The 21673-nt window shown below is 50.2% G+C and overlaps 8 protein-coding genes across 8 annotated transcripts; 5 read left to right on the top strand and 3 right to left on the bottom strand.

Annotated features, from left to right (window-relative positions):
- Positions 1-179: 179 nt before the first annotated feature.
- A1O9_12945 (uncharacterized protein) lies at positions 180-1715 on the bottom strand (the record flags this gene model as incomplete). Its single annotated transcript, XM_013398155.1, has 1 exon — positions 180-1715. A coding segment is annotated over one exon (1536 nt), but the record flags the coding sequence as incomplete, so codon positions are not given.
- Positions 1716-2412: 697 nt separating this feature from the next.
- A1O9_12944 (uncharacterized protein) lies at positions 2413-3456 on the top strand (the record flags this gene model as incomplete). Its single annotated transcript, XM_013398154.1, has 1 exon — positions 2413-3456. One exon carries the CDS (start codon positions 2413-2415, stop codon positions 3454-3456), a length of 1044 nt encoding a protein of 347 aa, XP_013253608.1.
- Positions 3457-4034: 578 nt separating this feature from the next.
- On the top strand, positions 4035-5289 carry A1O9_12943 (uncharacterized protein; the record flags this gene model as incomplete). Its single annotated transcript, XM_013398153.1, has 2 exons — positions 4035-4613; positions 4669-5289. The coding sequence occupies 2 exons, from the start codon at positions 4035-4037 to the stop codon at positions 5287-5289; spliced, it is 1200 nt and encodes a 399-aa protein (XP_013253607.1).
- Positions 5290-5398: 109 nt separating this feature from the next.
- Positions 5399-6257, bottom strand: A1O9_12942 (uncharacterized protein; the record flags this gene model as incomplete). Its single annotated transcript, XM_013398152.1, has 3 exons — positions 5399-5727; positions 5801-6077; positions 6162-6257. 3 exons carry the CDS (start codon positions 6255-6257, stop codon positions 5399-5401), a joined length of 702 nt encoding a protein of 233 aa, XP_013253606.1.
- Positions 6258-7816: 1559 nt separating this feature from the next.
- A1O9_12941 (uncharacterized protein) lies at positions 7817-9139 on the top strand (the record flags this gene model as incomplete). The annotated part of the gene is made up of 3 exons (XM_013398151.1): positions 7817-7960; positions 8025-8876; positions 8942-9139. The coding sequence occupies 3 exons, from the start codon at positions 7817-7819 to the stop codon at positions 9137-9139; spliced, it is 1194 nt and encodes a 397-aa protein (XP_013253605.1).
- Positions 9140-9816: 677 nt separating this feature from the next.
- On the top strand, positions 9817-11547 carry A1O9_12940 (uncharacterized protein; the record flags this gene model as incomplete). Its single annotated transcript, XM_013398150.1, has 5 exons — positions 9817-10039; positions 10122-10453; positions 10506-10861; positions 10912-11308; positions 11359-11547. 5 exons carry the CDS (start codon positions 9817-9819, stop codon positions 11545-11547), a joined length of 1497 nt encoding a protein of 498 aa, XP_013253604.1.
- Positions 11548-12464: 917 nt separating this feature from the next.
- A1O9_12939 (uncharacterized protein) lies at positions 12465-13622 on the top strand (the record flags this gene model as incomplete). The annotated part of the gene is made up of 1 exon (XM_013398149.1): positions 12465-13622. The coding sequence occupies one exon, from the start codon at positions 12465-12467 to the stop codon at positions 13620-13622; it is 1158 nt and encodes a 385-aa protein (XP_013253603.1).
- A 6681-nt stretch (positions 13623-20303) lies between these two features.
- A1O9_12938 (uncharacterized protein) lies at positions 20304-21104 on the bottom strand (the record flags this gene model as incomplete). The annotated part of the gene is made up of 1 exon (XM_013398148.1): positions 20304-21104. One exon carries the CDS (start codon positions 21102-21104, stop codon positions 20304-20306), a length of 801 nt encoding a protein of 266 aa, XP_013253602.1.
- Positions 21105-21673: the final 569 nt, after the last annotated feature.

Below are 21673 nucleotides of genomic sequence, written 5' to 3'. Positions count from 1 at the left end.
GCATTAAGATCGAACATACTCAATGTAGACTGACCTGGCTGCAATGGTTGTGGCGTCCCTCTGGAGCGCTCAACGGTGTCAGGTGTACCGACTCTACGGCTCGATTTTAGGAGGCTTCGGGGACCATCACTATGTCTCCCAACACCTCGAGTTCTCGTTGGCGTATTTTTACCCCGTACCCGCTTGTAGCGACCTCGTCCAGGATGTGGATCAACAACATCCCAATCGTCATCAAGACTGTCAGCCTGGCCACCTAGAGCGCTCATGATGTGACCGTGTGGTCTAAGGTCAGGAATTGGTGACCGTCCGATACCGGGGCTTGCTCTGGAGTCGGTATCCGACATTAACGAATCCTCATCGCCACCATAAAAAGCGCCCTTCTTCAAGCGTTTCAAGAGCTTGTGGTCAGGATTGCCTGGATCTGCCATGACTAATGGCGGTTCACTGGCGACCTCTTCCATGATACGCTTTCGCTCCTTGGTCATCTTGTCAGCAAATTTGACTTCTTCTTCTGGATCTACGTTCTCTGCATCGCCCTCCTCGGGTGTGATGTTGATCAATTTGGGTACCAGTTGAGGAACTGTATCAGGATCGTCGGGGTCCTCATCTTCTTTGTACTCGCCAGGTCCGAAGGGGTTGTTGAGGCCGTCCTCTTTTGTGAAATTGGACTCAAGGTACCACCACATCAACCACAAGAATGCTCTTGCTCTGCTCGCTGAGGAAATGGTATGGCGCATAGCCATGTCAAAGAAATCAACTTTGTCCGTAAAGTGCGTTTCGCTGACCTTAGGAGCAAACTGAGAGAGTACAAATATGAGGTTAACGGGATTTGTGCGCGGGATTGACTTGGCCATGATGGCAGGGATGGTTCGAGGTTCGTCGGTATCTTCGCTGGCACCCTTCAAGATACTTTTAAGCCTGGGGGCATCTTGAAGCGACTTGTAGTTTCGCTGGCTTTTGTAGGCCTGCAAGGAAGGAATCGAGTGATAGGTCCTCAATTGTGCTCTCATTTCTGGGAAGAAGTTCAAGGTCGTATTCATTCGGCCGACGTTAACCAGCAGACATATCATGGCCATATTTTGAGCGGCTTCTCGATCGACCTGGAGTCTGTCCTTCAGGATCTTGCTCGTTTTGGAGCTCCTGGCCATGCAGTCGACGTAGATGTCGGCAAAATTGCACTGAGTTTTCCCATCGCTAATCCTAGTGAACACTGGTTGTGTGTCCTCAATGACAATCCGTAGAAACTCGTATTGTATCTCTTTTCGCCATAATGGTGTGCCATCTGGTTTCTTAATATGTCTGATCTTACTTCCTGAGTAGACCGAGCCCACGGTGCCATTGGCTTGCCTCCTTGTACCGACGGCTGTGCCGACAGTACGGGGCTCGGATTCGGGGCTGGCTTCGGATTTCTTGGTCCGCGAGTAGGACGTGGAGATCACACTTCCCTCATCTTCGGTAGCATCATTTGGTTGTTCTTGTATCCAGATAGCACTTGCGCCTTTTCTTGGTTTTGCTTTTCGACCACTTGCAGTCTTTGAACGGCCACCTCGGCGGCTGGATCCCGGGGTGCGAGTGGTCGGGTGGTCGTCGGTGAGATGAGACTGATCCTGGTCCATGTCCTGGTCCAGGTCTGTTACATCGGGCTTGACATCTTCGTTCTGGTCGTCAATGGTGTCACCTTCAGAAGCCGCAGGAGAGGGATCGCGAGAGGCCATCTTCGTGGGTCTAGGGCCCGTACTTGGAGTCGGTCAATTAGATAGTGCGCAGGATCAACATGAAAACTCGTTTCTGATGGAAAGTGAAGGATTTGCAATGTATTCGAGAGTGTGGACGTGGAGAGTAAGAGTATTATCTCTGAGGAACATTTCGAGCAAAGGAAAGTATGGGACAGGGATGCGGAGATGGGGAAGTCACCAACCTCCAGGCCAATCCTACTTTCTACTGCCCTCCAGCCGCGACTGTCAAAACGCGTCTAGTAAATTCGGACGGGCAAGGCACAGTCCAGGAGTACGGTGAAGCATATAAGCTGTAATGCTCGTCATACGGTGAAGCATTAGTTCCACTGAGATACTCATCTCCTTGTGGCGCTGTGATCATTACCGTATTCGTCTGCTTGATCACAGAGCCAGATTCCATAGAAAGCAACAACTGCCAGTTCATCAAGTTCGTATATACTAGCCTACTCTGGTTATTCCCTCTCAAGATTGAGGGATGGTTATTACCAGTCCTTCGGAATTTGGTGGCTACTTGAGCTTGGCATATGGGACGCCTGTTCTGCTCAGACTCAAGGCACCTTCTTCCTAACTCCCAATCATCTAGTCCACAAGGTAATAAAAGGTGTGCACTCCTCTCTCTCTCTTTCGCGTTCCTCCTGTGGTAGGGTCATGAAAAGTACCGAGTACTATTTTCACCATGATCGAGATCTTCCCAAGCATCTTCCTACAAGCTACAAGCACCCTCGGCCTATTGACCATTTGCGGGGCTTTATATCGACTTATCGACTTTCTCTTATTTCATTTCACAGTTTCTCAAGATCCCCTTGCAGCCTATAGGCCCGCTCTCCCTTCGCATGGTAGGTCTGACAGACCAAAACCTTATGCACTGATCACAGGATCTAGCGGAGGGATTGGCTTCGGTCTTGCGGAGTCGTTAGTGCGACGTGGGTTCGGGGTCATCTTGCTTTCGAACGACGAAGTCGGTCTTCAGTCTGCAAAACAAAAACTATCAAGGGAGTGCCCGAGCTGTACATCTTCGGTAGAACTTGTATATCTCGATGCCGTCAGGGCCTCAGTGGAAGACATCCAAAGCCGAATAATCAACAATTGCATCAAGCCTAAGAATCTGGCCGTCACGATCTTGATCAACAATGTTGGCGGTGTGCCAATGCCATTGCCTCTATTCAGGATTTTCACTGAGTATGAGTCAAAAGGCATTGACGACAATATCAGTCTGAATGCTCGATTTATGGCCCAAGTAACACGCGTCATGGTGCCTACACTATCCGCATCATCAGCTCTTTCGACTTCACCAAGATCGAATCGATCACTTATATTGAACATGAGCTCCGGCGCACGATCCGGCATACCTTGGCAAAGCATATACAGTGCAACAAAAGCATTCAACGCTGCCTTTAGCATGAGCATTGCACGCGAGTTCAAAGCCACCGGCGTACCAATTGACTGCATTGCCGTGGTTCCCGGTGATGTGCTTACCGACTCGAACTATACAGGACTTGGAGCCTGGAGTCCCAACGCCAATCAATTTGGAGAAATGCTTCTAAATCGAGTCGCTGGTGCTGTGGGTCGACGTCGGTTATGGATGAGTCCATATTGGTTGCATGCAATTCAGATCGCTATCATGGAATGGATCCCTGAACCCATTTTATGCAGCTTATTGGCTGATAAAATGCTTGACAAGAAAAGGATGTTTGCGAAGGAGGCTCAGAAGCAAAAATGAAACGTGTCGCTATCATAGGATGTCGATCGGTTCATGGCAGAGTTTCTTCCGATATGAATTTGGTAATTTCGTGTGCGTCTAGACTTGGGTCGCAATACAATATCAAGAATCATAGTGCGGCCCCTGAAGCCAGATTTAATTTGCTGGATAAAAGAAGCCTCATCTTTGATTGTGATCTATCAATAGCATCATATGGCCAGTAGTCGAAAGTCGGACAGGGACCTTCGTGAACATCAGCCGAGTCCAATAAGCTTTGCATCCCGAGTCCGATCTATAATTCGGCACTCAAATTGGCCGATTCCCGTGGGGCATCAGGGGGCCGAGTGAGGCTGACAACGACAATCAAACATAAGATCAAATAGTATCATTATGATACTTACTGCACTCATTGTCGAAGTCTTATAACCACCTCGAAGAGCTCTTGTTTTCGTGGATCTCCATTGTCCAGTTGACCGCGTGGTAGAACAGGACTCTCAACACCACATCGCCGTCCATCCCATTTCGAACTCACCGCACCTTTATTCCATTCTACATAAATTCTCCTTCACTTTTGCTCACCTTCTACCAATACAACCAAAATGACGAACTGGACCTTGGGAGACAAATTCACAGAGAAATACCCGCATCTGAGCGGCGTCAAGGCGCTCTGGGAGACGAAATGGAAATTCCCCGCCACCAAGGCCGTCTACCCATTCCACGACGGCAAATACGAAGACTTTGCGCCAATATTCGAAAAGCTGATCGCCGACAACGTCAACGATGGCTATTCGGATGCGTACACGGAGTACTTCCTCCCGACGGCCGAGAGACTCACCGACGACGCTCTTTCTGCGCAAGGGTCCGACCGCGCGAAGGCAGTTGATCTCTTCAAACGGGCAGCCGCCGTTTATCGTATTTCTCGATTCCCGTCGGTGGATGCGGGTTCTGGTCTCAAACGGAAGATCTACGAGACTCAGAAACAGGTCTATCTGCGAGGTGCAAGTCTGTGGGATGCTCCCTTGAAAGAGGTCATTATTCCTCACACGGCCGCGGAGGGCGAAGACGGGAAGGAGATCCCCTTGTACCTCAGGCTCCCCTCCGGAACCAGTAAAGATAAGAAGGCGCCTGTTGTATTGCTCATTACAGGTCTTGACGGCCACCGCCCAGACAACTCTGCTGTAAGCAATTCACTTTCCTTCGCACCACCCATCGTTTGCTAATCTTTCAAAACAGCGGACTGACGAGTTCACTTCTCGTGGCTGGGCAACCGTGATCACGGAGATACCTGGAACTGCAGACTGCCCCGCGGCAAGAAGAGATCCCAAGTCTTCCGATCGGCTGTTCACTGCCATCCTAGACTGGATCGCGCAGCAACCGTACCTAGACTCCCAGAAAGTCCTAGCCTGGGGCTTGTCGGCCGGCGGCTATTATGCTATCAGGGTCGCGCATACTCACCACACGAGACTGATAGGCAGCATTGGGCAAGGAGCTGGAACCCATCTGTTCCTGTCCCGGGAGTGGCTTGACCACGTTGACGACCACGAATACCCATTCATATTAAGCCACGCCTACGTCCTCAAATACGGCTACAAGGACTGGGAAGAGCTCAAAGAAAAGGCGCAGAAGGATTTCAGCCTCGTGGAGAGCGGCATTGTCGACGGGCCTTCCTGCCGACTGCTTCTGGTGAACGGTACGTGGGATGGCTTGATGCCGATCGAGGACAGCGTTCTTTTGTTCAGCCACGGCCGACCCAAAGAGGCTCGTTTCTACGACAAGATGCTTCATATGGGCTACCCCCCAGCGAATGAGAGTATATATCCCTGGATGGAATCGGTCATGGGCACAGCTTCATGAAATGAAAAGCTCATGGACAGTGGGAACCTGGCACAGACATTCTCAGGAGATAACCACATCAATAGTGACCCCAAAAAGTAATATCATGGTTCTCACAACCTCGGGCCTTTTAAAACCCCTCCGTGTGGAGCAATTCCCAAGCTCTCGGAATGAAGATCTTAGCATCGTTGATGTGCTTCACCGTCCACGGCGTGGTATTCGCCGCCTCAGCCTCCTTGCTATCGAAGGCGGCCTTAACGTCGTCAACCTCGTGTATGGCCAAGAACCTCCCCGGCTCTCCCAAAGTAGCTGGTGTCTTCGGCCCAAGAGTATACCGCGACGATCGGCGGTAGCCAGGAAGCTTGCTCAGCATCTCGAGGTGTTCCTCGCTATACCATTTCTCAAAATCTGCTTCGTCCACCGGCTCCATCTCGACGGTCAGAAGAAATGGCGGCGCACCTAGATAAATTCGTTAGTCGCTCAGTTCTAGCCAAACGCGCGCCCTGCACTCCATATAAATAATAGTACTCACTCTCTCCCGTGCTCTTTGGGTCATAGTCCACAATCAGCTTATAGTTCCTCGCATCAAAGTCGCCGTTGGCGAGTGTCTCCTTGTCCTTCGGGAACAGGTCGCTTGAATGACGGACTCCTTTGGTATATTCGTCACGAGCAAGCGGCTCTTCGAACTCTGTCTGGTAAATCGCGAGATAGCTCCGCACGGCCCTGTCCTTGGATGCCAGTGAAAAATCAAATGTTTCTCGATAGAACGCTGCACGCTTCGTAGTCCCACTGTTGACCAGGTCTGGCAGCTGGATCGATGTAAGTTACTGTACAGGATCCGCCCGAGTAACTGGAGAACGAGTAGGAGGGAAGTGGCACTGCAAAAAACTTACATGTTCTGTGATGTACCATTTCTCCCATAGTTTGTTGTCCACTCCAGAGTCTGGCTGTGGGCGTGAATTCACGTGAAGAAGATATGGAAGTGGCATTCTGATACTCTTCTCCTGATGCGCGAGCTGAAGCCTTCTGATGTGTATGATTGGAAGGTAGGAGTGGCCCTCTTTGTACTCCAGGTTAAGTATTCAGGATAACCATTTCCAGGGTCAATCGTCGTGCGGAGGAGCCAATGACCGAGCGAATTGCACAACCCGTCCCTGTCCGGTGGGATCCATTTTGAGGTGTTGATAACCTCGGATAACCCGTCCAAACACAGAAGATGTCCAAGCTCATGCCAGCTCTCAAGGCAAATGATTTATCTGCTTGGAAAACCTCCTCGGCTCCATCCTGCTACTGCTAGTAGTTACTGAGTCTCGTATGGGGAGACGACACAAACGAGCTTAGACTCAACCATAGTCACAAGGCGTCGCGACTGTGGTTCTTGGTTTCAAATTGACTTCTCATTACCAATCGTTGCAGCGTTCAGGTTGTAGATTGGCCTTGAACGTTCGATCGAGCCACTTGGTTTAGCGGTTGAGTTAGGTAACTAGAAAAGCGTCGTGGCCAGTTGAACTACTCCCGATCAGGCTTGTTGATTACTAGGCCACTGTTTGCAGCAGGCCTGTTGCGGTCGAGGCACGAGCATTGGGGATGCGAATACATTACCGATGTTCGCTTATGGCCTCCTCAGAGCGCGAATGATACCCGATGTTTTCGCTAAAATACAAAATCAGCTATTATCCATCCTTCTTTGTATCAAAAGTGATCTTATGATAGTCTTGCGAAAAATTGGATTCGCCCATGGATAAGTAATAACTTAATTATCTACTGGACTTCTGTTGAGTGAACAAGTCAGTACAAAATACTATTGTTCGAGCTCTGGCTCGCACAGGCCTGCAAAGTTAACTCGACCGTGGTTTCTACTCTCTCAGACACTGGAATAGTTGGCGCACTCTTTCCAAGGCGGCGCGTTCGATACTTTTACTTCAGCCAAGTTCGCAGTGCAGTATCCGGTGCAGCTCCCACTGGACAATGGCGATGATGATACTTAACGGCTCCCACGTATTCTGCGCTCCCACACACCTATGCAGGTCGACTGTCACTCATTCAAGCACATGCCTGAATCATGTTTCGGAGGGCACGAAGAATCCATCACTCTTTCTTTTCAGGGATCATATACACAAAGATACCTTACGCCCAACAATGAAGGAGGTAAGCGCTGGGTGAGCACGTGTCGCAGTTTAGCGGGCACTTTCGGCCCGGGACCGTCCCAGCCAGTTGGCTCGATGAACCCCCGCAAACATTTGAGGGATCACATTTCCCGGAGAATTTAGCGATGGTCTGAAGATAACCGAATAGGAGTGCCGAAACCTCTTTTGCCAATCGTTACCGAAATTCGAGGCAATACAATAGGTGGAGCAAACGCGGCTTCTCTCCCCGCCCCTCCGCAAATGGTACGGTACGTGCTTCCCCCAGCCCATTGTGCCTGCTCCGAAAAGTGGACTTTGGGTTTATATATACCTCTGCAAATACTTAAGATGTCCCAATGTAAACAGTATTGCCCTCGTGAGGTTTCTATGATTGTTCGAAAGCGTCGAGAACAACATACAGCATGGGAGGATTCGAGAATATCTCAACAAAGGCTTTCGTGGTGGATGAGTTAGGCGCCCCGTTCAAGTTGCAGGACATAGTACTAGATGAACTGCATGCCGACGAGGTTCTTGTAGAGATAAAGTACACTGGAATATGTCATACGGTCGGTCAAATAACATTGAATCATTTTCCACACAGCATAGTCTGACATTTGGATCTTCTGATAGGACATTGTTGTTCAGCATGGAGGTATGCCTGTTGGAAGTTACCCCGCTGTGCTAGGGCACGAAGGAGCAGGTATTGTTCGACAGGTCGGATCCGGTGTGGATGCTGCATCCTTGAAACCGGGTGATGCAGTCATGCTGAGCTTCCGTACCTGTCAAAAATGTGAAGCATGTCGTGCTGGACGTTGCGGTGCATGTCCACAAATGACCGAGCTCAACTTTGTGCGGTCGCGCCGGGATGCAACTGCCAAACCACCGTTTTCGTTACCTGACGGGAAACCAGTGCATGGCCAGTTTTTTGGTCAATCCTCGTTTAGTAAGATGACAATCGTTGCTGAGCAGTCCGTCACTAAGTGCGACCTGACACTCGACGAGATGCAATATCTGGCCCCTCTGGGATGCGGCTATCTCACCGGTGCAGGCACTGTTCTCAACGCATTGAAACCCAATCGCAGCTCGAAAATCGCAGTCCTAGGTGCGGGTGCGGTTGGAATGGCCGCGGTCATGGCAGCCAAGGCCGCTGGTGCAGCTGAGATCATTGCAGTAGATGTTTTCGATGCTAAGCTGGAGCTGGCTCGCTCCGTCGGTGCCACACAAACAGTCAACACGAAACAGTTTCCCGACTTCACAGGGAAACTCCGGGAGACATTCCCAGAAGGGGTCGATTTCGTCCTAGACACGACTGGAAACACGAACCTGCTCGGATCATCCATTGGAATACTAGCACACGAAGGTACACTGGCGCTTGTAGGAGTTCCACGTCCTGGGAGCAAGATTGAAGTAGACGCTTTGGACTTGCTCCTAAGTTGTAAGCGGATTATCGGCGTAATCGAAGGATATTCAGATCCAGGGAAGGTGTGTACTTTGTCGCATTCAATCGGGGCTCCGTAACCTCTCATAGCTCAGACTAACCTTTTTAGTTGCTTCCTGAACTGGTTCAGCTATATCGGGCAGGAAAGTTTCCGGTCGACCGTATTGCCAAGGTTTATCCTGCAGATTCGCTTGATAAAGCAATTGAAGATCTGAAATCCGGGACCGTAAGTAGTATCTTCGCATTGAGAAGGTTTGGCTCTAACGAGACTTTTACAGGTCATCAAGCCGATAATTTCGTGGAATGACTGAACCGGGTATATGACTTGATGCTTGAGTGACATGCAGATGTTCAGAGAAAGCAGCAACGTCCTGAGCGTACAAAAGACCCAACAGGAGGAGTTAAGCACTCAGGCTGTATTCCTGGTGACCCAGGTAGTATATAAATTTTACTTTCAGGATGGCCGATTGTGGCCTCCTAGTGGAAACCCAATCCAAAGTCATCATGGCGGATCGTAGATAATATTAGAAAATGATTGCCTTTGAAGAAGAGGGTGATGATCCTAGCACCTCAAATCATATCTGTTCCACAGTTAGCCGTTAAGGTGCCGGCCTTGATCTGACATTCGCATATCACCTGACCAGGAGCCAAGTTCTATGCCCTCTCGGTTGGGAGTCAGCTTGCACGTTTTCCTTTATGAAAACCCCCCAAAGGGTCTTTTCATGCCAAGTCGCATCAAGGCTGAGCCCCGCAGAAACAGACTTTGGACAGACTTGAAACACGGAGGCTAGGTTGTCGCTGTCAGGAACGATCTGGCTATGAATGAAGGACGGTGTTCTTTTGAAGACCGTCATCCGCAACAAAAGGGAGATAAATCTGAGCCATTGGTGCTGTAAAGATTTCGACAGATTGTAGCAATCTCTGAGCTAGTTGCAATTAATTGTCTAGCACAGCTGGCCGTATCAAAGAATTGCTGACCCGCGAATGGTCCTTGCTGTTCCATTCAGTATATGGACCTTGTTCCAACAACACATTTTCTTGAGTGCGCTGGTGTTCTTGCTCACCCGATTGGTTAACAGGCGCTATTTCTCTCCTCTTTCATCATATCCAGGCCCCTTTCTGGCTTCCGTCACGAGACTGTGGAAAGCATGGGTCGTGGCCAAAGGCCAGGCTCAGCAGGATTTCATCCAACTGCATCGTAAATATGGTAAGCTCGCCTATTCTGCCGGATCAACTCAATTTGTCTCTCTATCCAAGCTCGGTTGGCTGATAGACGTTTCTTTCGTCAGGACCTATTGTTCGTGTAGGACCTAATGAGCTCTCATTTGCATCACCCACTGCAGCTCGGGATATTTTGGCTCCGGGAAATGGATTCAGAAAAACTGAATTTTACAACGTCTTCCCTCCAAAACATGCCCCGGACATCTTCACAGAAACCAGGGAATGGAAACATGCAGCAATGAAGCGTGTTGCGGTGGTTCCTTATAGCCTCGCTAGCGTGCAGAAGATGAGCCCATGGATCGAAGATGTGCAGAAGGAAATGGTTCGAAAACTTGGTCAGTATGCCGACGGTACTGGAGTCTGCAACCTTGGAGATTTGCTGCACTTTTTCGCATTTGATGTGAGTTACGCTCGATACTCCTGGATGATGGTTCAATGCTGATTGTTGGGAGGTCGTTGGGGAATTCGCCTTTTCACAGCGGTATGGCTTTTTGGAGCAGGAGACAGATGTAGGGGGGACGATAAAATTCATCGACACCTTGCAATGGTACAATGGTATTATTGGTCAAGTGCCAGAGCTGCGCCACATCTTGCTAAACAACCCTTTGGTGCAGTTCTTTCTAACATCATTCGGACTGCCCAAGGTCACGGAGATGGCAATGAATGAGTTGCAGAAAAGGAAGCAATCCGGAGAATTTTTCCTTGAGCCTGACAGAAAGGATCTTTTAGGGCAATTAATCGCAGGGCGGTACAAGAACCCAACCAAGTTTTCAGAGATGGACATCTTTGCTGTCTCGCATGGAGCAATGTAGGTTGTTTGCTGGCCACATCTTGGACGTTCCATTAACGATGCAGCAGTGGTGCAGGGGCAGACTCGACCGCGTCCACAATGCAATCTTTCTGCCATTTTGTATTATCAAACTCAGACGTATATTCACGGTTGAAAGAGGAGATCAGAGGGGCTGATCTCTCCCCGGGGGTGGGCTGGCAAGAAGCTCAAGACCTGTCATACTTCCAGGCATGTCTGATGGAAACAATGCGCATGAAACCGGCTGTCGGGCTAAGTATTCCCCGATACATCCCACCAGCTGGGGCCACCATTGATGGAAAGCGATATCCAGGCGGACTGGTGGCTGGGGTAAATGCGTGGGTGGTACATCGCGACGAAGCCTTATTCGGAGAATTTCCAGACCAATTCCGGCCAGAACGCTGGCTTAAAAGTGACACCAAGGAGATGAAGATGCACATGTATCAGGTATGTGATGCGATAGATCCGCGAGAACGAAGGTGATGACTCTCGTACAGTTCGGTGGAGGTGGCCATCTCTGCATTGGTCGAAACCTTGCCCAATTTGAAATGAGCAAGATTTTGCCGCAGCTCATCATGAACTTCGACTTTGAGCTGGTTGAGCCTGGAAAGCCATTAAAATCGCACACAACATTTTTCGTTGTGCAGAATGGTCTGGAGGTACACGTTAAACGGGTCGGGGGATAGCAGATTGCATCAGAGCTGCTTCCCTCTCCGTAGACGCTACTGGTGTCTGTAAAGCAGATGGGCTGGGAAATTTGAAGGCATAGCAGTATATCATCTTAGGATTCTACCATCAGATGTTGAAGTTACCCTTATTCATGATGTCAGATGATGGTTGTGGGTTATTAATTGCACTCTCATTATTACGAGCGACAAAGTTGGCCAAGTTGATTATATGGCCGTGATCGGCAAAGGGATGAAGATGACTCGAGTGGAAGCGAAGCCAAGTCGTATCACGTGAGAAGCCATGTCACGTGTTACAATCGGTGAGGAAAGTCGCAACCTCGCCTCAACGACGAAAAGCTAACTAGGAGTACGGAGTACTGCAGACTCCTGTATTCCACTTCTAAGTGCCTCGTACTGATGCATATTTCAATCCAAGGCTGACAAAATCTCACTCAAAATGGGTCACTATTCTGCGAGCAGTTCAGCCCTTAATTTCAACCTCCACACGGCTGAAGCGTCCAAGAGTGGCCAAGATGACGTAGGCATTCGCCTACCATTCCTACTTTGCGGTCTGTTCTCCATAGTCTTACCATAATGGGTATCCCGCTTGAAAATCATCAAGTCAACCCATTACATCAATGCTACCAAGACTCGAGCTTGCGGGGCAGCACAAGGATCAGCAAGCTTCAACGCAAGATGCAAGAAGAGGGTTAATTCTGGTTGTTCCATTTTTTTGTCTCTCTTGTTCGGGGTGGAGGAATATTTCGTTTTCATATGACCTGTTCTTTTCCCAGCACTCTGGCTTTTGGCTTGAGACTGTCCGTATCAGATGTGGTTGTCAGCATTACCTCGCGTTGATCATAGCATAGACAGCGTTTCATGCAAACCCTTGGGATATGTCAAAGCTTTTCCCTCGGGTCTGAGCTCGGCCAATAATGTCGTCAAATTCGACCTCATCCTCAAGCTCGCCAGAATCAGCAGGCCTTGGGATCACAGGAGGCTATGAGGGCGATAGCCTCACGCTTAAAGTCATTATTGCCTTCTTTCTCGGCCTTTCTATGTACAACGTGGTCGAACTCCTCGTCCTCATTTTCGGCACCTTCAACAGGTTCAGAGGACTTTACTTTTGGAGTCTAGTGATCTCCAGTCTAGGGATAATCCCCTACTCACTGGGATTTATCTTTAAATACTTTTCTATTCTCCAGGGCGGTGCTAAATGGCTTTCCATCTTCTTATTGTCAATCGGATGGTATCCCATGGTAACCGGACAAGCGATCGTACTATGGTCTCGTCTCCATCTCATTGTGACGGGAGAAACAGGTGACAAGATTCTCCTCTACACGAAATGGATGATCATCGTCAACGCTATACTATTACACATCCCCACCACGGTGCTCACTTGTGGCTCAAATAGCGACACCAGCACGGAAGTCTTCGTCCGCGGATACAATGTCATGGAGAAAATCCAAATGAGCGGGTTCTTCATCCAGGAAGTTATTCTCTCCTCCATTTACATCCTTGAGACAATCCGGATCCTTCGAACCTCGGTCCAAGCGAACACCAAACGACTTATGTTCCAACTGATGGCCATTAACATCCTCATCATCATCATGGATCTGGCATTATTGGGCCTGGAATGCGCGTCACTGTACATCCTGGAAACAACCACCAAACCCGTCTTCTACTCGATCAAGCTCAAGCTCGAATTCGCCATCCTCGGCAAATTGGTCCAGTTCGTCGGCCGGCCGCAGAACAACCGCGGTCGTGCCTCAACCGCCTTCTCAGACTCAGAGAAATTAGATAGCGCCTCACACCATCCTCATAGCGGCAAAAACACTGCCCAGGATCAGGATGAGAACGATATTTCGGATTTCGTGGACTTGACCAAGATCAATACCGATGTGACGCGCACCTCACAACCGCAGAGGAAGAGAAGCGTCGCCAAGACCGAACCTCGTGATCTCGACATTGACCTGGAAATCGCGCGCATGGAGCATTGGGAGACTCTTCCTTCGAATGTCCAGGCCACGAACGGAGGTGTTCCTTCGACGCGAAAGCTTGAGTCGTTGGAGCGCAATGGCAATGGTGGTTGATGTCAGAGTGGGGAGATCTAAGCATTTGGATCTTGTCAAGGTTATGCGGCCATCTATCCACTACTCTCGTGCTCACGGTACTTTCGCAAGCATGAACAGTTGATTTGGTGCTGTGGACACCATTGGAAAATCCTTTAATCATGCGTTCAGCATGTTCCTCTAAATCCTCAGGCCAGTAAGCTCAATTTCTCCCTCCTCTCTTAGCCCACTCGATTTTATATATCCAAAATATACAGTATCACCTACTAACAATCCCCAGGACAAGGAAAAATAAACAGGGCCTTCAAACCCAAAACTATCATCGCATCCCTGCGTCCAGGCCACCTACGGGCCACCGATGCTAAATAAATAGCTAGCTCGTCCAAGCGCCAGTTTTACCCTATGCAATACGGGATATACTTCACGACGAACTACTACTCCCTGTGGCCCATCAAGGGATCCCGCATTGAGTCAGCAAAGCTTCCTCTTCTCGACACAGTCGCAGAACTGGAGGGCCAGACTCCTGTCGCCGCTGCAAGCTTGTGCACAGTTGCGTCCCTGCCTCCAAGAAAAGGCCAACCTGTCAGTCAGAGTGTGCTCGCTGGAGACGAATGGGCCTAGAACTCGCACTCACCAATGTCCGTATGGCGCCCTTTCTCTCTCTATCGGCACAGACCGCTGCGATGTCGATGCAGACACAGCACCAGCACACAGTATCAACCGAGTCGACACTCGATCCTCGCCCTCATTGTCGTCCAAGCGCTGCCGCGCCACCAGAAGAATCCCTCGCCCACCGACGCGGGCGCCGATATCTCGCTATTCTCGCGGTCCCCCCTCCCCCGGTGCTGGTGCAACGCTCTCCCGTGAAGGACTCGTTGAAAATCTCCCGGACATGGTGGTCCTTGAGGAGGCTACCGCTGCATCACGGGTTTCCATTGCATTTTCCTGATTTGAGGGAATGGTGGTTCCAGATGAGCAGGCTGTATGCTATTTGTGAGCAGACTGGAGCAACAGCACGCTCATCTGCGCCGCCAACACCAAAGTGATGGCGAAATGGACCACCCTTTCCAGAGCCCTTTTGGCCTTCAGAGCCCGTATTTATCTCGGGCTAAACGCGGTATACTTACTGTCTCAATGAGAAACAGGCAGGAACAGGAGCAGGGCTAATCAGCCGCGTCAAGCCTCAACAAACAAAAAGTTGACTACTTTCCCGTCCACACAAAGTTGAACGTTGTGAGTTGTTGAATTAATCAATCACCCGGACTCGTGTGAGCTGGCTGCACTTTCCGAGTCGCCGCTGGGGCATGAACGAGCCCGACTCCACCAGCCCCAGCTTTAGCAATTCCATAACGTTGGCGGAATCCGCCGTGTCAGATCGTTTCTATCCCGTTTGGCAAAGTCCCCCAACGTATTGGGGCGATGACATCACGCGGCTGCCTGGAGTTCTCAAGCCGCCTCAGCCATGTACCTAGCACCGAGTAGTGAGAAGGAAATCAGGCACGCGAGCAGGCAGGCAGTCTGGTAAACCTCGCCAAGAAGATGATGGGATGGGCGACCTTGCTTTGCAGGAGTGAGTGGCTCAGTGAGATGACCAGATCTCGCAAAGCGGTCCGATACTCAACCATGCAGAGTAAGAAGGGCAGTGCCAGTTACAAATGCCTGAAGCGGCGTGGCGTAGCGAGGGAAAGCAGAGAATGCATGGGAAAAGGTAGCGGTGATTCGTTGATTACTTGGTCCGCGGTACCCTCGGTTGGAACATGGTAGGTGTGTAGTGCAGCCTTGCTTAGTTGCACCGAGTTTGGTGTGGGTGTGTGTGTGTGTGTGTGTGTGTGTGTGTCTCGCGCGACTACATAGTTAGTGCCCGACCTATCTTTCTTCATGCAGTCGCACGACCGACTATGCGACGAGTTTTGCACCTACCAGATAAAACGAACAACCAGAACCTTTCCCCTTGCTAGATGTTGTATGACTTTGATTAGGGGCCGTTTATTGTTGCAAGAGTGGTGTTAGTCAGGCCTAGAACCCTGGATATGTGCCTATGATGTCGTTGCTCAGCTGTAGTACTGTGGGAGTCGGTGGTCAGGAGTACCAGATGCTCATTCTTGTTTGACTCATCTCGCCCAAAGACTCGACCTAACAGCGACTTAGTTTTTCAAACTACAAAAGTGCTCTTTGAAGATGGCGGCAAATCCTCGGGAGTACGACGATATCGTGGCGAGGCATCATCAGTACTCCGTACTTCCATATTACTAGTCCACGACATTCGTCTTCATCTTCGCGAAGTTGCTTGATAGATGATCACCTGCATTTAAGCGACTTCGTCAATGCAGATCGCTTGGGCTTCAGCTATCCTTGAGAGCCGCCTGACCTAGGGGCTGTTTCATCCATGGCTGGCTGGTGGCGTCACAGACATGCCAGCGCTCTTTCGCGTACAGGGCGTACAGGGCGTACATAAGTCAGTAATTCTTTCAAAATTGGACCATTTTGTTGAGGACTCTGGCTGCAGTAGTCGGTCGAAGATCTGGCCTATTTTGGAGACGGGCTCGCATTCCTGGAATGTTTGTGACGACCGTAATCTTGACTGTGTGATATCGAAATTCTAGGGTAGCTATGTACGAGTTAACAATTCAAATGGACTCCTCTTTCTGTACTCTGTCTCCTGTAGCTGAAGCTGGCTTGCCAGGCTAGAGCAGGTCGTGCGCGATTCACCTTTTCATGCCCGAGATGGTCATGACAAGCTGAAGCTAGTGCGACTTGAGGCTGCCTTCCTGCTCCCTTTGGACATATTCGCCAAGGGTAAAGACGGTCAACACCTGTACCGGTCAGAAAGGAGGATAGCATGAGATCCTGTTCATGTAATTGATTAGACCTGGTGTGCCATTGGAATGCTTGGGAGCTCGAGCGAGCTAAGATGGAAGCGGGAGCCATTGAAGTCTATGAGCATTGAGTACGGAGTACGGAGTACTCGTAAGCTGATCAAAGAACCTCAGTGCTCGGCTAAGCCTCGAAGTGTGCAAGGAGCTATCGACCGTCTGAACTTTTGGGAGATTAACCAGATTCTCCTTTGGTTAGTCAGCCTGGGTAAGGTACCCCGTGAGGACTGGCGATCGACGGTTCGTTAGGGCGGGGGGGCCTCGCGGGTCAGGACCCGTGAGTCCGTGACCCCTAAGGCCCCTTTCGTTTGCGGGGAGTGGCTCTTTAACCATCCAATCTCATACCACATTGAAAAATCACCATGGCCAAGTGAAAGCGGGTTGGAAGGACACCGCTCCTACTTCTGCATGGAATGCTGATCGAAGGATGCACCGAACACACCACGTTTAGAGACGATCAAGATTGGCATAGGGTGCATAGCGGCTACGATCCCAGGTGGGCCAGTCCCGTTCGTTCACAGTAAAAAGAAACGCCTTCTCAAGGACTGATATTGCTTTTCTTCTTGGGGCTAAGCAGGGCGTCCGATCTTCGATAGTTCATCTCGAAGTCCACTACTGTCAATTCAGTGGGAAGGTAAAATTTGTACTTCTTATCATGATAAATCATGGGACTTAACTGAGTCTCCTATTTGTTTTCGGATCGAGAGCGGCTATTCCTGGAGAACGTTGAGCACGAGCATGTAGTACGGAATGGGGATCACCGCGCTTTGCTTTTGTCCCTGCCTACCCCTTTCTTAGGATGTCACCGTTGCGGCTGGGACTACCAAGCGTTCAAGATTAGGGGAGACGATTGATGAATCGAAGTTCAAGGTGGCCATTACCGACAGCAGGCAACCTTTCATGGGCATGGCAGCGGTGAGGCTCAGCCATGTCCAAATGGCACCTACTCAGCGCGCCGTGATAGACATTGTCGCGTGATTGATGTCAACTAAGGGTTAGCGAAGTTCTAAAAGGTATAGTACAGTGCACTGCATCTTGTCAATAAGAAAAGTAGGGCAGCGCTGAGTCGATGGCCTGGCCATAGAGTCTCAATGATATCGCTTGATCAGCTTCACCCTACGGGACATTTTTGGATGGTAATGCAAGAAGTGGGTAGGCAAGGCCAGGGTCCAGTACCATGCAAACTCTCTGAGCTTGAACAATTCGGAACGCAGTCTTTGTACTGGGTGCTCCGTACGGATTGTGGCACGGAGACTGGTAAGCGGTGAGGCTGTCATTGACTTCCTGCAGGCTGTTTTGAGGATTGGTCTTAGGAGCACGACCCAAATTGGTCGTGATCGCCATTCAGGCCGCGTCAGGCTCGCTTCGCTTACAATGCGGCTGACGGAGAGTCGGGACTAGTTCAACCGTCTGCTGCAGGACTGCCAAGTAGATTTTCACGCGATCGTGAGCTCTCGCTCTGAAATACGGAGTGTGTAACGTTCTTGTGCAGGCCATGAAGACGGTGCCATTACATGAAGTCAAGGCTTCGGTAGTTACTCGTAGTAAGTGTTTAGCACGTCCATCGAATGAAAATCCCGGAGGGGCCTCCCCGCAACGCCCCTTGCTCAGTCCGAGGAAGACACAAAGACACCTTGTCGCGTCGACACGCAGTTCCACGATGGATATTTGGGTTTCGTTGAAAGCATTGATCAGCATAATGTTTCATCCCATTTCTCCCACTTAAGGAAGGAATGCACACACAGAATCTACCTTAGAGATGCAGGAGCAGGAGCGTGTCGCACTGGCGCCCACACTGGGCAGGGCAGGGGACGGGCAAGCGTCCATGACGGGAAGGAGCGTCGGATTATCAGTTGTTCCAGGGCCCCTCCTTTTTTTTTCCGGGACAGTCGCCGCCTGTTGTCTCACTCTGGAGGACTGCTACTCTACTCTACTTCCGAGTGCTCCGTACGCAGCACGGACCACGGACTACTGATGAAAGCAAGGTGGACTTGTGGTATTCTAATCAATGTTGCGCAAGGTTCTGCGAAGAATTGCCTCGGCCTCTCGCCTGAGTCTTAGCGAGAACGACATCAAACCTGTTCGTTCTAGGTAAGACCTTAACAAAGACCTTAGCATTGCTTGTAAGCCGTAGAGTGCTGTCTTGCACAGGGGGACGGATCTTCTTGCTGATCCTCTGACGCCTCGCTGCCAGCTCACGCACCTCGAACATTCTCCGGGCCTGAAGAGAAATTTGCAGGGCCAAGGTTTCCGAGGCTACTTAGAGAAGTCGGACGGAACGAGGATTTTTGAGTGTGAGATGATCTCACCATTCCCTACACGGAGACTGTGTACGGATACAGAATGCACCGGATTTGATAGTGAACAAGGCTATGGAGGTGAGATGAGAACCCTCAAGGGGCCCTCAAATTCTGAAACCGGCTTTGGATGTGTACGCGATCGGAACGGATGGGAAGTGGCGCCGATCAAGACCATGGTCTGTTTGATAGTAATCGACGAGAAGCCAGGCCGGAGCCTTGTGGCCTCATGCGAATAATGTACAGGTACGCCGTGCATAATACGCCTCCGCCCACATCGTCTGAGTGCGGGTGTAATCGAGTCCACGCACTCCGCACTCCTGATGCCTGAAGCTGCTCGCACTTTCTCAACATTGTGATCCCAGAGCGGCACGGAGCCACGGACATTGAAAATTGTAGATTTGGCCTTTCTTTGATGATCATAATTGTCCAAATTAACGGACAGTTCATTCCAGTCCTTGGTGGTCCCACGCCAGCATTTTGCAAAATGGACCGAGCACATATGCACTCCGTACTGTTGCGCCTTATGATGCGTAAGCCTACCGCGTCGCCTTTCCCGACGGACGAAGAAGGCTGAGCGAACCAGTTTTGGACACAGCGACGCGAGAGTCGGGCCAGTTCAACCGGCATACTCCGTAGTGGTGCTCATCATTTTGACCCTATCACATCCAAACGGGGAAAGGAAGCAAATGGCTTTTGGAGAGGATGACCCCGGTACGCAGGCATGGATATTGCGAACTCAACTCTAAGTGGGGGGAAATTACAAGATGACTGGCAATGTACGAGCTGTCGTTCCGTCCCCCAGAGGTAAGGAGATAAGGAAGTAATTTGTACGTTCTCCGATCAAGCCATCGAGTCGGAATGCTATCAAGGCAAAATCCACCATGGTGAAATCCAAATGGCTGGCCTTGCCCACTCGTCTCCATTGAGATGTATCTCACAACTCATTGCGATCAATTCGCTTCTAGACCAAGGCCAACAAATGCGGTAAGCCCAGTCGCACCCTGAAATATAAACAGTTGAAAGCAAATCTTCATACCCTTAGCAATCAATTGCGTATGAACCAAGTCACAAAACAGAAGTAGACAAGTACACCGGCCAGCGCCATCGCTTGTAAAGTCGTGAAGGGAATGTAATTAATCCAAAAATGCAACGATCAAGTTTGCTCAACGGTCAGACGAGTCCAGTTCTTGGCTCATCCACCACCGGCACATCCGTGAGTCCAAGCAGTTTATTGCAAAGTTTCTTGGTGGTACTGTGGGTCCCAAGATGCGAATCAGGCATCTCGCCAGAATATGTGAGACGTTGCGGAAACAATCTATAACATTTCCTCACGTTGGCCAGATCAATCCGATACCATTTAAATGAGCAACCGGTCTCGGCGCCATCATGAGGTTGTTTTGATCGAAAGAAAGGTGCCGAAATAGCCAATCACATGCATGGATAGAGTGTGCTGTACACACCCACTCCTGTGGCAAGTCCATCGAGATCAGTAGAGTCTGATATACGGCAATCTGAAGTCGCGAGAAGATTCAGCTTCCAACTCTTGCGCGATACTGTGAAAAGCTTAGGAGTAGGTGTGCCTCGGTCTCAGCTTGTTCCGTCTCGTACGCATTTCTTGCTCGGCGATGGACCAAGGGTTTTCTCAACGGAGAGGGTCGTCTCATTCGGGCTTCTCTGTGAGTCCTCGTCATTTGCTCAAGTTGAGACTTGGATGCTCGGACATAATCCAAAGTACTGCAATAAAGCATCTCGTTTTCATCGTCGAAGAGGTTTTCCGGTGAGTCGGGATCCATCAGAGATGGGCTGTGCGTGCCCGAGAACTTGCGCTTGCCAGGCCTGGACTTGGCAGGTTCTGGATTCATCAGATTCACAAGAGCCAAAGGCGACCTTGAAGATGTATCTATCTTGGGTGTTGGGCTTGTTGGAGGGGGTGATATGTGAGTGATGGTTGCTGGCTCAGAGTTGAATGGTGGGAGTGGGTCCAATGGCGTAGAGAAATTGGACAAGCTGAAATCGGGCAAATACTCCCTATATGGCGAGGTTGGACGTTGCGGTGAGGGTTCGGGTTGATGATTGGTGAAGTGGTTGTGGAGGTATTGCAGTGTCAATTTGATGCGCTCCGTATGTTGGACCTCAAAGCCGGCGCTGACCAGGCCGAGTTGAGAGATGGCAAACTGGCGTTCCGAGGCTTGCTCAAGCATGCTTGAGTCCAGACCACGAGTCAACTGGGTTGGACCGCGTTCAACATAGTGGAAAAGATTGTGTTCATTCAACTCAATACGCCAGTCAGGATCACAGTCGGTCGTCCCAAAGGCAGTCCATGGTATCATGATTCGTGTTGTAGTTAGATCATTGGATGATTGAGGAGAATGATCGTGAGGTTGAATAGAGTGTAGAAGGTCTTCTGAATGAGATGGGCTTGGCTTGAACAGCAAATAAGTATCCAAGGGACATATATATGGCCGTAGGCTGGACCGGCAGATTGTGTCGATGGTCAGGGTGAGCAGGGGTGTGGGAAACTTGAAAAACACGGTAATATGCCTGTCAGCCCTATCGAGACTGAACCGGGGCCAGCGTTTTGGCTAGTGCAGGGAACAGACAGAGTGGTAGGAGGAGTGGTGGTGGTGGTCAGGACCGGGATGAGCTGACATGAGAGAGCTCAATGGGGTTGTGTGATGGTGATTGGGTAGTATATCCTAGAGGGACGAAGGACGAATAGAGGTCGGAGTGCCGTAGTAGGTGTAGAGGTTGGAAGAACACATCGACAGTGGATTCACGACATGGCAGTAACTAAGACGACGGAATACCGGGCCACGGGTTTCCGGGGTCAGTGCAGTGCGTCATACGAGTGGACTAGTCGAGAGAGAGGTTTGGTTGACGCGTGCCACAAGGTGAAGAA

This window comes from Exophiala aquamarina (genome assembly GCF_000709125.1).
Source record: "Exophiala aquamarina CBS 119918 chromosome Unknown aczIA-supercont1.34, whole genome shotgun sequence".
Lineage (NCBI taxonomy): Eukaryota > Fungi > Ascomycota > Eurotiomycetes > Chaetothyriales > Herpotrichiellaceae > Exophiala > Exophiala aquamarina.
This window is presented reverse-complemented; position numbering and strand designations above follow the sequence as displayed.